This window comes from Zonotrichia albicollis, chromosome 5, assembly GCF_047830755.1.
Source record: "Zonotrichia albicollis isolate bZonAlb1 chromosome 5, bZonAlb1.hap1, whole genome shotgun sequence".
Lineage (NCBI taxonomy): Eukaryota > Metazoa > Chordata > Aves > Passeriformes > Passerellidae > Zonotrichia > Zonotrichia albicollis.
The window spans coordinates 11,011,486-11,023,970 of NC_133823.1; the positions used below are offsets into that span (position 1 = coordinate 11,011,486).

A 12,485-nucleotide genomic window follows, 5' to 3' on the forward strand; every position below is an offset into this window, starting at 1 on the left:
TCAGGCTTGGCTGTTGCTAACACCATTGATATAACAAATGCCTGTGCTTGCACTAATTGCATTTTATACAAATGGTCACTTTTGGTGCTTGCTGTAATCAGTCATCAAGTCAGAGGTGCCAGGATGCTGACAGATTTTTAAAAGTAGGGGTCGACCTGCTCGCCTCGTTCCTGCTCAAGCTGAATGAGGCCCATCATGACACTGTTTTCTATGGCTCTAATGAATGACCCTTTTCAGCTTTAATATATTATTGATATAATAAATTGAATTCTTGTCTGCTTGGTGTTGGAGGTTAGAAGAAGCAAAAAGATAACATTATGGAAAGAGGGAAAGTTGAGTTGCCCATGATAGGGAGTTAAAAGAAAGATGATTACCCCAGTGTCATGTAAGTGGCCTTTATCCTCAATAACAGGTAATGTGCAATAAAGCCAAGTGATTAGGGAAAGACTGACTATATAATTTAAAAATTCTGCAAACCACGATGGAAAAATACTGAGTGGTGTAAGAAAACTGGAAAAAGAAAAATCGTGGTGGAAGTTTAGAAAATTTTTTCTGACAACCTTACAGATTGGATTGTAAAACAGTATTCCTGGGGAAGAGGTTAAAATGTGTCTTTGGAGACTTTTAAGACTGGGCTGAACAAAATCTCAAGAACATGATGATTGAAGATGATATGAATGAATAAGCCTCTGCAACAATATAATAAAAAGAGACGGAGTCAATGTAAAAAATGCATTTTAAATTTAGAAACCAGGCTTTGGGCTATGTATGTGTGCATGGTATATGTTTGTTCTAATTGACTATTTTGGTTTTATTGGAAGAAGTGTATTATTTCCATCTTAGATACGTGAAGATGTACACATGAACCTGTATCTAGACCAAATTTTCTGTCCTGGTAAATGTTGGTATATCCATAGATGGACAGTGGGCAAGGATGAATTCCCCTCAAAGTGAATTCTCTAGATGGAACAGTTATTAATTGAAAAATTCTTCAGTCTGAATTCCTGACCTACTTTATTCTTCTTTCACATATTGTATTTAAGACATTATGTAAAAAGAATGCTTTATTTTTTAGTAACAACAAAAATCATTGACCCTCCATTTTTGGAAGTGTTTCACCTTAAGGAAATGGAAGACAAGATGATGTAAACAAGGAAAGGAGAAATGCATAGGAAATGAATGAATTTAACTGACAGTCTTACTGTATGCAAAAGAGTTTACAATTAAAGGGAAATGGGCTGAAATGTTTTAGATTAAATACTAGCATATTGTCAGCTTTTCCATTATCCTTTCAATAAAGCAAAATAGAATATTGAAATTTTAACAGATCTGAAATAAACTGCAGTTCTTTCAAACAGCTCATAAAGTTATATTGTTGTATCTGTAGAGATTGGTATTTTAGTTAAATGTAGCTCTTTATTCACAGTGGAGGTTTTTGTTGTTTGTCAGGTCGAACTTACAATGATTTGAATCAGTACCCTGTCTTCCCTTGGGTTATCACCAACTATGAGTCAGAGGAGTTGGACCTTACGCTTCCCAGCAACTTCAGGGATTTGTCAAAGGTATTTGTCATTAAATATACTTTTATATTTTTATCATAGTAGTTTGTAGTCTTATAAACATTTTTGATGTTGAGTACTATGTTTAGTATTAAACAGTTTCCTGCATGGCCTTTAAAAGTGTTTAATTTCTTCATGTGTGTACTGATAATAAGAATCAGATTGTGTAAAAATGAATTATTAATGTATTCTTATGCCTCTGGTTGTATCAACCCAATAATTATTGTTGGAAGATACTCCTAGTTGAAACAAAGACATTACATTTCATTTCAAATTTTAATGACGTCAGAAATGCTGAGGCTGTTAAAGATTAAAAATTAGCCCTTTTCTGTTTATTTTTTTCTGTTGAGAATTGTACTTTTTTTAGTAGCAAACCCTGTGGTACCATTATATTTTAGGTACTTTTAAATCACTTCCCATATTCCAATGTGTAAAAACTTCATTTTATCACTTCCTCTGTGCACCCCTTCAGGTATGCTGGAGTAATGCAGCTGTCCTTAGTCAGAAAGACATTGGCAGGTTTGAGCAACTTTTCCAAACAATTCCTTTCTGGCAGAGTGGCCTTGTGAGTTTTTGCAACAGTCCCCCCACCATCTACAGATTTAATATACTGCCTGTTTATGGAGTGTGATTATTCTCTTGCAATGCTTTCCCAGAAGGAACTATTTCATTTTACAAAGTAGAAGTATCTCTCATTTTCTCTACAAGGACTGGGTGCACTGATCAGCAGGATCTTTTACTAAAAGATAACTTTTATATGAAAAGGTTGGCATGTGGAGCACTATAGCTAATTTGTAGAAAAGGTAAGGAGATCGTTTTAATTATAGCTTTTTTTTTAAGTCTTATATAAATTGGTAATTTGCTACTAAAAAATCCCCTTGGAAATATGGCAGCTTTAAAAGTTTTTGCTTTCAGTTTGCAATTGATTAAACTAAACACAGGTCTGTGAAAAGGTTGTATTACTGATTTAGTTTTTTTAACCTTAAAAAAGGAAATGTATAGTCAGCAAATATTTAGACAAATTAACACACACATATATATTTATGTATATGTATATTTGAATATGTGTGTGTATAGATATATTTGAAGACTGTAAATTTTGAATATGTACGCATTTAAAACTAAAGTAGAGATTCTGAGGTACTATTGTTGTAACTTTTCCTAATAGTGTTACTTAATGTGAAGAAGTCATTAACTCTTAAGGTTTCTTAGAATGTCTGGCTGACATAGATCCACATTCATGGGTAAACCTCACATATTTTATACTTTTACAAATCTTTAAAAGGTAAACATTTATCTATTTAAAATAATTTTTTCTTAGTGGAATTCAATAAATTCTATTTAATAATCCCCTGGCCAGAAAGTATCTGAAGGTAGTTTACAGCCAAAAATATCTATCACCAAGCTAGAATACTTTTGTGAATTGCACTTAAATTATCATTGAAAACTTAAAAGTAACGTCAGCCCTGCATAGCTTGAGTTGCTACCCAAATTAAGTGTACTAATCATTAATAAATTCATTGGTGATTACATAATTTTTGCAACCTCGTTTTCCATTAACTTTCGTTAAGTGATGCTTCTGCATAGATCATGTCATTGCTGAAATAGTTGAAGACAAGGAAAAGAATTCTCCAAGTGCCATTCTTGTAAGGGGTCTGTTTTAATTGTATTGTCATTTCTAAAGAGTCAATTCAATCAGCAGTGTAGTCCTGGTCTTTCTTCCCCCTTGAAAGAGAACATATTTTCCTCATTTTCAGTTAGGTATGGCACTTACCTCCATTTGAGAGATTGGGTAGCAAACCTACTCTATTTATGTGTGTTTTTGTTATCAACATTGACTGGTTATATGGATTTCTCTGCTCATGAAAGCAGTCTTTGAGGAAGATTGCTAAGTGTGCTTTCAGTTCTGAGGGAATCTTTCCATTGCTGGTGCTGAGGGAGGACATTACTCAGATCTCATCTCTATCTACATTCAACCTTCTCAAGCATTTGCTGGAAAACTGGGAGCGTTAAACAGCACATAATTATTGCATATATATAATTATTGCATATATATTTATACACATATATATGTGTATGTATATACACATACACACAATGAGAGTCTTTATGCCATACCTGTTTCAAATAAAGCAGTTCAAGTTTTGGTTACTATTTTGGCAGTTCTAGCAGTATCAACTCCATGTAGCTTAAATGTTAAACTTCGTGTCAAATGATGAATTTGGGACAAGTATCTGGAAGACCTTGCTGAGACTCTACTAGGAAAATTTGTGGATGTTATGTATGTTGTGATATTTTCATTGTAGCAGTGTTATCCTAGGGGTAATGGTTCCAAATATGTACTAATTATGTATTTTGGCATGTCTATGCTTTTGCACTGCTAAATGTTTTAAAATATTTAAAGATATTTCACTTAAATGTCTACATGGTTTTAACAGTCATTTATTTCCTTTCCTTATGCATGCCCAGAAACTCATCACAGTTTAGTGCTTCCACTGTGTAAAGAAAAGGAAACCTTTGATTTTGATCTGGCAGAAATGAAGTCAGGTCAATATATTTTTCTTTTTCTTTTTGGTGCCTATGACAGTGAAGAATTTACTTTTAAAAAATTATTTAGAAATCGCAAGTTGTGTCAAATCTAATAGGTTTTTTTTAAATGCGTCAGCTAGGAGTCCACAGTTAGTGCAGATTTAAATAACTGCAGAGTGTAGGTTAAACCAACACTTTATTTAAGCAGATTCTTCTGGCACTGTTTTGAACATCAGTCACACAATGATAAACCAAAGCAACTGGAATGGATTGTGGTTAATATTGCTGTCAGCCTGACAAACGCCTCTGACAAATGCCAGGAGTGCACTGCCAGTCTGTTACCCTGCTTTGACTCAAGTGTTCATTCCTTAAGAGGTGACTGTGCTTTGGAATGAGTATTACATATTATATTTATAGTGGTATATATTTTATTTATACAACAGGCACAGTTTCCCACCTGAAAGTGTGGCCTTTTCTGCATCACTTATGTTATTCATGAGCACATTCTTTTCCCTATTCAGTGGAAGCAATAAATTGCATTGTATTTCTGAACTTGGATAAGGAAAGAAAATAGAAGTAAAAATACATGGCAAATACTGAGCTATGTAACCATGATTTTATACTCTCAAAAGTTTGTTACAAGATCTTGCTGTATGCAAAGAGCTGTTGATAATTTTCCTTTCATAAAGCACAGCATTTGTGTAAGATCATAAACTGATGTTACTGGAAGAAGAAATTTATGCTACTCTTAAATCTTCTTTTCTCTGCTGTATAGCTACATGTGTACATAATAATATTTTTATTAATATTTTTATGTATTCCATGCAGTATTTGCTGAATCATCATCAATTTTAAAGAGGCTGTTATGCATGTAATAACTTATTTTCCAGTCAAGTGTACAAAAGCAACAAATAGCTTTCACCTTAGTGAAGTGAGGTGTTTAATTGGTATGTGGGAGCCACTAGTATAAAACACATCGTGATGGAAGAGAAGTAATAGATTTTTTTTTTACTATGAAAAATTAAAGTAGTTTTGTTGTTCTGATGTCAGCTTTGCTGTTGGGTGTTCTTCAGCATGCCAGCCTAAATTCTGTTTTAGCGTTTCCATTTCAGGAGCACAAAAGCACTGCATATAAAACTTGTGCTTCATATTTTCCCTTGTGCAGAAGCAGATTGGAGATGAGCATGAAATTTGCTTAGTTATTTACCTCTTGGCAAAGAAATAGAAACTAAAAAATGGTTTGATGTGAACCTATTAGACTTTTGCAAATTTTTAAAAGAAATTTTTTTTTCTAGAGAGGCATTAAATCTTTTACAGATACGTTGTGACTCAAGTGCTTTCACATAGGAAATGTAAATTACATTTTATTTAGTTCATGCTGAATACACACAAAATGAGTGCAGTTAAAACTGATGAACTCACCAGGACTCAGTGTCCTTCTAAGTATAAAGCATGTTCAAAAATTGGATATTAAGGGAGGATGACAAGAACAGTGTGAGAAATAAAAAGAGTGGATGTAGCAGCAGTTACTTATTTTGATAGGCAATTACATCTGGAATTTAGGCACTAAAACTTTTGAGGCATGGCACTGCTGGGCTCAGCACCTGTCCTTCAGATAGGAAATTTGTCATCTGTATCTGTGACAAAGGGTACCACTTAGTATTCCAAAAAGTATTCCAAACATCTGATATCTGAGGATATCCAGACAGGATATCCTCAGAAGGAAGGTACAAATATTCTTCCTTTCAGGGTGCCTCACATGAATCCCTGCTTAAAGCGGGACATTACAGGAAGTAAAATATTTCAAATTTTGTGTTTGAAATACAAAGTAAGTACTCTGTGGTACTTACAAGAAGGCCCATTAAATTTTCTAGAATTTTGGATATCTCAAGAAACAGTGCTAGAGGTATTAATGCCAGCCTGAATGATACCTGGGATATGAGTGATATCTGAAAAGGAGACACATATTTCATTATTAATTTTTTAGTCCAGTGTGGATTTTAGTATTTTTAGAATAAAGTATATTTCTCAAATCCTCTCCATTTTTAGATAACAAGTTTTCATGGTTTTTTTTTTTTTAGTGAAACACAAGTTGCTTCTTGGAGGAAAGCAGTACTTCATTTTCTCTAAAATGTAGGTTGAGAGCCCTAAACATTTGACACAATCACATTGGGAGAACCTTTTAGAAGGGAAGCATACAAACAGGAAGTACTCAGAGCAGAACCTTTCTGGTGTTGGCTCTATTTAGGAAACCATAAAAGAGCAAAATCTGGCTAGGAGAATGAAGATCCTCTTTTCCTGATCTGGTTTTGTTGTGTACACAGAGACCTGAAAAGGGAAGTTTGGAAGAGATTTGCAAAGACTGTCTTTGAAGAAAGCTGTGTAAGATTGTTAAGTTCACATCCCATGACAGTGCTAGAACTTTAGGACTATTATGGGATTTCTTTGTTCAGATTGGATAATCTGTTTTGTAATTAGAAACAGTATAAACTAAAGTGCTGAGTAGTCTGTTATATTCCCTTGAAAGTTTTGACTTAATAAGATCATTTTTTCTCAGTTCTAAATGGGGAAAAGTGATTTTGTGAAAGTCTGGAATGCCAGTGACGCTCAGGCAGATGCCGTCATGGATGAGCGATAAAATGGGTCGATTATCCTTTCTGACAGCTGAGCCGCTGTGTTCTATCATTTCCGGAAGCACACTTGCCAAAATTGGGAGCCAAAGCTGCAAAGGGTCCCATGGGTCTGTGGCTGATGTGCCCCGTCCCTCTGTCCCTCTGTGCCCAGCCCGTGTGTGCAGCACCACGGCCAGGGACGCTCCCAGAGCGATCCTGGGTGCCTGGGGTTCAGCACCACGGACAGGGACACCCGAGACGCTTTCGGAGCTAAAACGCGGGGACAGCTGCGGGCAGGACGGGTTTGCTGATGTGAGGGAGCTTTTGGGTTGTTAAGGCCGACTTAGACACGGTCCTTAGAGACACTCAGCTGTTTGGATTTTACTGCCAATTTCTTGTTTCCCTTTAAGGACGGAGATTGATATTGCCAACCGCGGGTCTATGTGCAAATCACAAAAGGGGTGGGACTGCTGGGGAATGTGGCTTGAGCTGTTTATTTTCTAGCATCAGTCTCATTGCATGGTTATGACAATGGGAAGATGCTAGTAGCTCACATTCTCAGTAGCAGACAAAGAACTTAATAACTTACTTCAAAAGTTTTTTGACCAGTCACATAAAGCAAAAACATATTGACAGTAGTTGTATCCAACCACTATAGGCACACATACATTAAAACAATGCTTGCTTATTTCGAATAAGACCTGCTTGTAAGCCTTAAGATACAGTGCACAGAGCTCTATTATTAAGCTTAGAACTTCCCAGCATCTGGCTAGATACACTTTTCTGTGGCTTAGGGAGTTATTCTAGACAAGCATTAATGCACAGACCATTGTTCTATTTGTCCTTACTTTTCTACTTCTTATGTCATTTTTCTGCTGACAAACCTTATGGACTACTGCTTAGCTCCAATCACAGTTCTGTTGTCTCTGAGGCCTGCCTTTTTTGCAGCTTTCCCAAAACCCTCTGATTTTAAGGATTCCCACAGTTGAGTTGATAGGTTGATTTGAGCTTCATGCAGCGTCTATCTCAGGACTTCTTTTCTAGCAAACATGTCATTTCCACAGTGGTTTGTTTCTCCACCACTCCCGTGGAGACCTGCTGAGGCTGGATCTTGACCCAAATGTATCTCTGAGATTTATCAAAACATCCTTTCGGGAATCCTACTCTGAGTGCAGGTAGATTTTTTAAAACATATTCTGGTACTTTATGTTGCTCAATGACATTGTCATAGCCGTCCTGGTATAGTATCACTTTTGAGGTTTTTCTTTGTATTTAGTTGGTTATTCTCTGTGTCATACTGCCTCCTCTAAAGAACGTAATAAGTGGATGATAGAATGCTTCTCGTTTCCATTCTTGCTTTTTCTTCCATATTCTCCTCTCTTCCCACCACAGGCTTATTTTCTGAAGTCACAGGAAGCATACTATTTGTACTTCAGATGCATAGATCAGTTTCTAGGATCACTTAGCTATCTTCAAGCAATATTTTTAAATTTTTAAAAAAACATTATTTAGGTATTTGGGCAAAGAGCCAAGTTTACAGGATCAAAAAGAATCATTTTAGTAATAAGCCTAATAATTTTATTCTTGCTTTGCTTCAAGGAGAAGTATTGTTTGGAATGTAGAAATTCCCAAAGATAAGAAAAATTGTAGCTCAAAAGTAACTGTGGATATTTAAAATGATATTCTAATTTTGGATCTGCTGGTATTGTCCATCTTGATCTTGTTTCAATTTTAGGTGTCCTGGACATATGTCATCTTCCAAGTGCAAATGAACTGAAGGAGGTTCATGACCTTTTAAATGGTCACAAGAAACTAGGGGCATAAGTCTGATCATAAAATCTACTAGAAATCAAAATAAAAAATAAAGTAATTTCACGTGTGTCTTGGGCCATAGACATTCTAAATGTGTGTTTTCTGTCTTCCTGATGTAAAGTGAAAGTTATTCTCTTGATACAGTCTCTCCTCCTTTTTATATTCATACATTTGAACTCAGCAGATTATGGGTGCTCCAGTACACATCTGTGTAACTCAGATTTCTGAACAAGCACGATGGTGGCCAAGTTAAAAATTGCACTCATATGGGAAATGAATATGGGATTTTTCTCACCTAACTGGAGCTGTCTAAAGCTGAGTTGGTCAGACTCCTAGGAGCAGGACACCTCTTGGGGTCAAACAACAATCCAGGCTTAAAAATTGTCATCAGAAAATGAGATCCTGGTAAAATAATAATAATCTTTGTTTAAGGAGGAGTTTAAGGTGGTTCTCAGGCTGTGGACTTGGATGCACACATCAACTGATCTTTCTAAAATTCAAACATCAACAGATAAAAATGTAGATAAAATGAGGGAAATCAATTAAAAAAAAAACTAAGAAAAGATGGTATGATCCTAAAGGTTTGGGGTGATTAGTTTAACAAGATTAATTAAAATAATTTAGATATAATATCCAGCCAGTCACTTGAAGCTGCCTCAGAGTAATAACACAAGGTTCATTTCCAAAGTGGGGTGGTCACTGACATTCCAAAAGTTTGTTTGGAACTTTATACTGTTCAGCATAGATGCTAATCTGAAAAAGAGTGTGAAATGAGAGCTGATAAAACTTTTTGGCAGTCCTCATCTGTTGATGGAATTGAAGGTGATGGCTGACTAATCAGGAGATCTTATGAAACAGGGTATAAGATGATGGATGAATTCACCTTAGGAGCAAAGCAATGCATGTGTGAAACAAGATACATTGATGGGCTCTTAGCTCACTATTTGTATTCAGGATTGATATAATCTGAATGGAATATTTTTCTGTTTCTGTACTGAACAGTACAGATTACAATAAAAAGCTCCTTATACATTCCCAAGTTACCCTTTCTAGCCTTCTGCTGCTCCTTTTCTTAGGCTTGGTGCTTACATGTGATAGAGAATAATGTTTATTTTGTGTGCCCTGAGAGAAATCTGCAGCAAATGTGACTTTGTGTCAGCTTTTGGCTTGAGGTCCTGTGCTCTTAGTACAAACAAAAAGGATTGTGTTTTTAGTTCTGATTGTTGTGTGTGGATCAGGTGTTAGGTACAATGGCAGCTGTTTTCTGTGGCTTGTATGATGTGTTGGCTGGGAATATGGTCTGTAAAAGGAAAGCAAACAGAGAATGTTTTCATCTCCTGCTATGACTCAAGTGCATGTGAATTCTCAATCTTACTTCTCAAAATCCATGCAGTATTGGTTTTTTTTAAGTAAGGGAATAACAGTGCAGAGTTTTCCTTCTCTTGACAGGTTAAGTCATGGAGAGTGCATGCAAATGTTATCTTTTAAGTGGCAGGGTTATTTTCTAAGATACCCTCCTCACTGCCTGCAAGCAGCTGGATTTCCCTCATGACTCCCAGGGAAATCCTGTTTCCTTTCTCCCTGACTTCTTGGAAGTGTACAACACATAACAGCTGCCTCAGTTTGGCTTCCCAGCAGTATTAAGGTGTAATACCTCAGGTGCAAAGTGTGTGACACATTCAGTTGTGCTGATTGTGATTAAACCTTACTGTGCTTTATTAGTGTGTCCTTAATTAGTTTGCAGTTCAGCAGTGCATTGTTTTGCAATCTGCTGCAGGTGGTTTTAACAGCATTTGGTACTATTGTTGGTAATGCGATGGCATGGAGATTTTTCTTTTAAATTCCAATTCCTCCAAGTTTTTAGGTGACCTGAGGCATATCCTGTCACTGACCTATTGCTAAAACATCCCTAATATTGCATAATAGGGTTTTTTCTTTTTCATTTTTATACTTAACATTAGCTTATGACCCATATTTTTTAACTGTGAACTTTGGGAATCTTCTGTCTTTTGCACTATTAAGTATTATTTATATTGACATGTTCAGATATTCTAGTTATTATACCATCTTTAGATCAGTTTTTCCTGACTGTTCCTGATGTCTCAGGGGAATATGTGTGCTCTGAAAAACATTTGAAATATAAACCATATGTACAAATACTTTTGATTTGCATGCACATGACTTTTTTTTTGCTTATGTTCCAGCCCTTATCGAATTCTCAGTTATGAGAATAGAAATTGGAATATTTTAAAAATATTTAAAGAAGAATGTGATGATGTATTTGTATCAAAATAGGTGAAGTACACTCACTAATATTCATAATTATTGCAGTTTTAACATTGTGTGTACAAGTTCAACCAGAGAATTCCTTATTGAACTAAGAAAGTACATGAAATTCAAGTAGCTGCTCATGTTCTTAAGTTCTTAAGTGACTAAATTATGAATCATAATTAATAATAAAAAATAACATAACAGTTCAGTATTATTGTGTATCATTGAAATGCTTACTGGGGGAGAATAAAATGTTCTATCAAATTCTATCCCATTGGCTTCAGGTAAATTTTGTTTTATCTAAATTCATATATCCCCCTCCTAGCCCAGTCTTTGGTGTAGGTTTTGGAGAGCATCTGCTGTGAAACCAGTGGTTTTTTGTGAATGAATTGGTAAGGGCTGTTTTTCTCCTTGATAAATGGTTTCCATTTTTTAAATCTTACATCTCAAGGACACTTTGGTTGATCAATGAGGGCAGCTCAAACAGTTCAGCAGAAAATTGTGTTTGTTGTTTTCTTTGGGATGTGGTTCTTCAATTAATTTGAGTTAGATATGTATTAAAGGTAAGATGCCCTCTAATAAGATGGGACCTAATTTTTAAGAAAACCGTAGCCAGTTGTCTGAGAGGAAGAATGGTGAGGCCTAGCAGTGGGTGAGACTAGGCTGAGAGGGGGGAATAGCATTTTTTGGCTATTCTCAAACCCAAAAATGACAGATGAGAGAGTAATGATCTACACTATATGAGTTTATTCCCAGATATTTCCCAGCTGACCTAAGTGAATAAAGTTTGGGTTTAGTTAAACCCTTGCATCTTGTCTTAGTATCTCTGCTGGGGAAAAAGAAATTTTACTGAGTGGTCAGGCTGTCCTACTGACAATAGTGCAAGTATTGGCTGGTTCAGTCAGTTTTGTGTTGGTGACACACAAAGTAACTAAGCAAGGTTTGAGTGCAGCAGAGTTTCCAGCAGTTGGCATATTTGTGGAGGAAACCAACAATGAAACACTGAACACATTTCAGTTTCCTCAATGTTAGAGTACACTGAGAAGTGGGGAAGCAGAGAAATCTTAGGGGTGGAAGAAATGCCTTAAAATGGAAGACCTGAAGAGATCCACTTGTTATATTTATTAAAAAGCCTAGTTACAGTCTGTGAGTATCTTTAAATTCAGAATATACTAGGCAAATAGAGACTTTGTGATATATCAGAGAGAAGCTTAGTTAGATCTCTTTGATAACACATCAGTAAATTCATAACCAAACTGAAATACATATAGTTTTTAGAATGAAAGTAAGAGCTATCAGAGGAAAAAGCTTCCAAGAAAAGTAGCAGATTGTCCACATGCTCAGGAGTCAGATGCCTTTCTGGAAAGCAGCTTGGCCAAATACAGCTTGTGCTGCAATCAAGTATGAGTAGTTGGACTCAAAATCATACAATGCAAAGGCATTTAACCTCTTGTCACACAAGCTCAAGGCTAGAGGAGATGACCTAAGGATCCCCTTGGTCCTTTAGACCTAATATGAAAAATATCAGTAATGAAAACCAGATAGTCATCTTGGAAATAAGATGTATGGGAAACAAATATCATACTTGGCAAGGATGCTACCAAACATGATTCAGTAACAAAAAAATTGTATTCACAGGAATACAAATACCTGGTTATATGTGGGTTGAAAACTGTAAGAAATCACAAAGAAAAACATTTTT

The 12,485-nt window shown here is 35.8% G+C and overlaps 1 protein-coding gene across 4 annotated transcripts in view; it reads left to right on the forward strand.

Annotated features, from left to right (window-relative positions):
* Positions 1 to 12,485, forward strand: part of LRBA (LPS responsive beige-like anchor protein) — a 368,802-nt gene that overhangs the window by 249,935 nt on the left and 106,382 nt on the right. For all 4 annotated transcript variants that reach the window (XM_074540769.1, XM_074540771.1, XM_074540770.1 and 1 more), the window contains one exon: positions 1,450 to 1,562. In XM_074540769.1, coding sequence (XP_074396870.1) covers positions 1,450 to 1,562 — 113 coding nt within the window. The remainder of the gene's footprint in view (positions 1 to 1,449; positions 1,563 to 12,485) is intronic.